The sequence below is a fragment of the Helobdella robusta genome (assembly GCF_000326865.2).
Source record: "Helobdella robusta unplaced genomic scaffold HELROscaffold_83, whole genome shotgun sequence".
Classification (NCBI taxonomy): domain Eukaryota; kingdom Metazoa; phylum Annelida; class Clitellata; order Rhynchobdellida; family Glossiphoniidae; genus Helobdella; species Helobdella robusta.
In genome coordinates, this window is record NW_008705481.1 from 438,094 (window position 1) to 443,865 (window position 5,772).

The 5,772-nt window shown below is 31.7% G+C and overlaps 1 protein-coding gene across 1 annotated transcript in view; it reads right to left on the reverse strand.

Moving 5' to 3' along the window:
- Positions 1-2,079: 2,079 nt before the first annotated feature.
- The window catches only part of HELRODRAFT_194557 (hypothetical protein), a gene marked incomplete at both ends in the record, with an annotated part of 4,762 nt that continues 1,069 nt past the window's right edge, over positions 2,080-5,772 (reverse strand). Inside the window, 3 exons of the mRNA XM_009032570.1 lie at positions 2,080-2,618; positions 3,311-3,676; positions 4,005-4,137. Coding sequence (XP_009030818.1) covers positions 2,080-2,618; positions 3,311-3,676; positions 4,005-4,137 — 1,038 coding nt within the window. The remainder of the gene's footprint in view (positions 2,619-3,310; positions 3,677-4,004; positions 4,138-5,772) is intronic.

Below are 5,772 nucleotides of genomic sequence, written 5' to 3' on the forward strand. Positions count from 1 at the left end.
ATTTTTTAATAATTCCAATTTATTGATGAATTTTTCCAGTTTAAGATATGTATGTTTATGAAATAATCATTTATATATAATAATTATAAAATTATAAAAATTATAATTGCAAATAATTGCGTTTAAAATATTTATTTTTCGTTCGCTAGTTGCACACAGATGAATTATACATCATCAATACCGTCATATTACGATTCGACGTTAAACGAACTTAATTTATTTTATTTATTTAAAATTAATTTTATTTAATTAAATTTATTAAAAGAATAAATGAATATTGATCTCATTTATTTTTTAATACCTCATTTTAATCAAAAAGAGTTTTTAGTTTTTTTCAGTTGTTTCTTCAAAATTCAACGTTTATACGACAATGCTTCAAAATTGACACATCAAATAAATAACTATAAATAATTATAATCAATAATTATTATATATATATATATATATATATATATATTTATTTATTTATTTAATTATATAACACATACATACAACTATGCTCTTGAATATCTGTTTTGTTTTATAATGTATCTTTAATGCTTAAAACTTGAAATTAATTTAAATGTATAATTTAATGAATATAAATGAAAATAGAATTATATATATATATATATATATATATATATATATATATATATATATATATATAATAAATATTTAAATAAGCAGATAAATATATTGGATAGAACGTAACGCTAAATGAAACAGCCATTAAAAAACATTTAACAATGAATTTCACACGACACCTTTTTGTATGATTCATTAACACATTTACATTTTTTTCTTTTTTCTTTTTTTTCTTTTATTCTTTTGGTCATTCATAATAAAGGGACATATATAATACAGATTAAAGCGTAGGATATACTAAAAGATGTATCAATCAATATTAAGTGATTGCTACAGTATTCTTTACTTACTATTTTATCAATTAGAGGGTTGTTTAAGCTTTTCAGTTTTTCATATTACAAGAATCTCTTTCTAAGTCTTTCATATCAATGCCACCCAAGTAAAATTTTATTTCCCTGACCTCAATGCTCTTCAAATTTTTAAAATTTCCGATAATTGATAAACAAATTTGGTAATTTCGGGGTATATTTTTGATTTTGCCAAATAACATTAAACGTATTTTTTCAATGTATGGTATGTTTCTTAAAAATGTTTGAACGTTTCTAACCATTGGTTATTATAATTTTAAAATATTAACAAGCTCAATTTTTTTCCGCTGCATGTTTTTAAACCGACGACTATTTTGATTCTGACGGTAAGCAGAACTTAAATCCATTTCATCAGATTGTATGGACAAGAGTTTATAAAGCTAAGAAATTTTCAATTATATGCAACAAAAAACAGCAAACTGATATTTGTTATATGTTAATATTTCAGGTAACAATAGCAATATTTTAAATTTGGAAATTTGAATTTGACAACTCGCGACAAGTAAATAGACATTTGCATGTTCATTTTCTACATCAAATTGAGCGAGATTCCGTTTTTTTGAAAACTCTGCTGAAAGATCAAACATGGTAAAGATTTTGCAAAACCACTCAATTAAATGTTAAGGTCGATATTGAAGTTAACAAAAATTTGTGAAAATATAAAACCAAAATAAGGGTCCTCACAAATTTTGACCCATCTCATCTGTCTGTTGGTAAACCCGGATTTGTATGCAAACACATACATAGCAAAATTCCGAAGAGTACAAATATGCACTGTACGTACGTACATACGAACAAACGTATGAACGGAGAACACACATACATATTTCTACACACGTACCCTAAATTAATACAAACACTTTTTTGTAGACAAACATATAAATGAAAAAATGAACAAACAAATGAATGAATGAATGAACGAACGAACGAATGAATAAATGAATGAATGAACGAATGAATAAATGAATGAATGAACGAATGAATGAACAATCAAATGAATGAACATACAAATGAATGAACATACAAATGAATGAAAATACAAATGAATGAACATACAAATGAATGAATAATATGAAAACGTAAAATGATAATTATAAATATGAATATATGAATATATATATACACACACAAACATATTGTCTTTTCAAACGTAACTGTCCTTCAAATTAAGCAGCTCATAGCCAGCGTGGGCGCCAGGTCTTATGTTGCCCTGACGACCTTCACCTTCGATGCCACAGCCAATAACACCAGTGGTGTTCTCAATGCTAGAAGTTACGCCGACAGCAGTGGTGGTACCACTAAAAGCGGAAGTTCTAAAATATCTAGCAGAATTTTCGTCATAAATATAACTGGTGCCATCTTGGTTGTCTACGTCATCATCGTCGTCATCGGTGTCGCCATCACCATTAATGTCGTCGTCGTCATCTGCATCGTCTTTGTTGATGTCGTTTTTATTTTTGTTGTTTGATTTGCGAGTTGAAAATTGTTGATGTTGTTGATATTGTTGTTGCATATTTTTTGCAACGGTTGCTGTGGCGTTGCAGTGTAAATCGTTGTTACTGTTGTTGTTGGCAACATTTGTTGAGTTTTTGTTGAGTGTTGGGTAGGGTACAAATGTTTTTAAAATGTCTCTGCGTTGTTGTTGTTGCTGTTGGGAAGGTGTTGCATTCAATAAGCTCGTCACTGTTGTTGTTGTTGTTGTCGTCGTTGGTGGTTTGTGTTTTGATACCAACAAGACATCATCCGTCCCAGATGATAACAACAATTGTTGTTGTTGTTGTTGATGTTTTTGTTGCCTAGACAACGTGTTGCAAAGTTGTTGCGGGCCAATGGTTGACATCCCCTGTTTTTGGTGAAACAAATTTTTTGTCGCTGTATAAAAAAAATATCCGCTAAACAATTAATTTTTAAAAATTTAAAACTAAAAAGGAATTGTGAGAAAACAAAGAATATAAAAAAAAACATGGAAGCGGCAAAATGCGGAGGAGGAAGTATGGCCGTTGAAAAATGGTCGCCGTAAACAAAAAAAAACAAACAAATTAAATACGTAAATAATAAGCAATATTCACACTCCACTTTATACGCTGTGAAGAAGCGAAGGAAGAATGCCCAGATGATTTAACGAGCGGTTTAATTGGTTAACTAAAATTGGTCTTGAAATAAAAATTGAAAAAGACAATGTAATTCATATATATATATATATGCGTTAGTTTGTGTGTGTGTGTGTGTGTATGTATATATGTATGTATGCGAATACGTACAAAAGACATATGCATTGTGTATGTATTTCACACATGTCTTTGTGTGTTTGGGTGTGTGTGTGTGTGTGCATATGCACATGTATAAAGCTGTCTTAAGCCATTTTATGATAGTACCAACATAAGAAGATTTAACATTGTAAAGCTGTTGTTGTTGCGGGAAGTTTTGATAATGATACTGTTGCTGCTGTTGATAATATTGTTGTTGTTGTGTTGAAAAATCGGGTTGTCTAGGTTGCTTTTGTTGTTGAAGTTTCAGTATTTGGAATGGGAGTTGTTGTTGTTGATGTTGTTGTTGTCGCGGGAAATTGTGTGGCGAGAATGTTTGTAGTTGATGTAGATGTTGTTGTCTCTGTTGCTGTTGTTGTTGCTGGTAAGACTGTTGCTGCAGATGTGGTTGTTGCAGTTGCGAATGTTGTTGTTGCTGTAACATCGGAGACATGTAAGGCGAATCACTCGCCACACTGTTGAACACTGGAGTGGCTATGGTAGTGACGATGAAGATGATATTACTAGCGAGGGAGTTTTTATTCCTCATAAACCAAACTCTGTCATCCTCTACTCATAATTGAACCTTCCAGAAAGGAAGAATGTACACCATGCTCACCACACCACACCACACCACACCACACCACACCACACCACACGACCTCCATACACATCCGCGTGTGATGGTCTTTGGGTATCGGACAGGCAGTATTCGAACCATGCCATTGCGCAATAGTAGCCATCATCATCAATCATCACCACCCACGTCATCATCATCATCGTCGTCATCATCACCACCACCACCATCATCACAACATCTGACCTCTAGCATGGCAAAGGTCAACCTGACTGGTGATATCAATTACTTTGACCTCGTTTCGAGTGCTCTCATTCGCCGGAGATTTTTTCTGGGTCATCACAACGTCATTAATCTGACCTATATTGCTGGATGCCGACTGGATGGTTTTGTTGTTGTTGTCGTTGTTGTTGGATGTTGTTGCAGGAATGGGACGCCAGGTTTGCTGTGGGAAAAAATTTGTTTCGCTACTTTTGTTTTTGGTACTTCTATTATTTTTGTTATTATCATCATTATTCATCATCGTTATCATCACTATCATCATCGTCGTCATCATCATCATCATCATCATCACATACAAACAGACACACACACACACACACACACACACACACACACACACACACACACACACACACACAAACAATAGCAGACAACGTACAAGACACAGCATAATTTTTTTCTCTTTTTACATCGGCGACCACGACGACAGCGAGCCTCGGGCAACGAACAAAAATATTAAACAACAACAACAACAACAACAACGACATTATCAATAACAACAACAACATTATCAGCAACAACAACAAAGATAATTAGAAAAAAACAACAACAACAATAATAATAATAATAATAAGAACAACAACAACAAAAACAACAACAACGACATTATCAACAATAACATTATCAACAACAACAACAACATTATCAGCACTATCAGCAGCAACAACAACAACAACAACAATAATTAGGAAAAAGAACAACAACAATAACAACATAAATAATAATAGTAAGAAGAAAAACAACAACTATAAAAACAATAATAATAAGAACAAAAACAACAAAAACAACAACAACAATAATAATAAAAACAACAGCAGCAACAACAGCAATAATAAAGTAGATTTTGAGGTCATGTCTTGAGATAATGATGAACAATTTGTTTGAATCTGCTTTATTTGATTTTAATATGAAAAAAAATAACCAAAAATACGTAATTATTCAAACAAATAATAATTGAAATATAAATAAGAACAGAAATAACAATGAAGTAACAACTCTAAACAGCCGGAGTAAAATTTAAATTAAAAATTTTCATTAAAAATATTCGGACGTTAATACGTATGAACTCGTGTACGTGTGTGCAGTTGTGTGCGTGCAAAGCGTATATCTGTGTTTGTTTATGTGTTGTATGTGTTTGTGTGTGTGATTATTTTTTGTATATTTTCTTACGAAATAAGCGATTTCTAAACATGATGACGATGGTGATGATGATGACATTATGATAGTTGTAATAATAATAGTAATAATAATAAAAAAGGTGTTAAAATAATGATGATTCTAATTAATTTACTATCATTATTTATCAATACCGTGTAATTATTAATTAATTAATTAATTAATAGTAGTTAACAATCGTCAGGGATGCTAATGATTATTATTATTATTATTATTGTTATTATGTTGATGATCTGACGACGACGATGAGGATGATTTTAATGACAAAGATGACTTTGATCACCGTAATGACGTCACGACGAAGATGATGATAATTACATCTTGACGCTGAAGAGGACGCAGTCGTAATGACGATGGTAACAACGTCATAATTGCAACGGCGATAATGAGATGATGACGTCACGATGAGGATGGTGACGTCACGATGAGGGTGGTGACGTCACGATGACGATGACGAGAATGATTTTACCGGATGTGGAGGTTATTTTATCGTGGTTTTGTTGCTGTTGTTGATTTAACGAATAAGGTTAGAGTTTTTTTTTTCCTATGCAGAAGG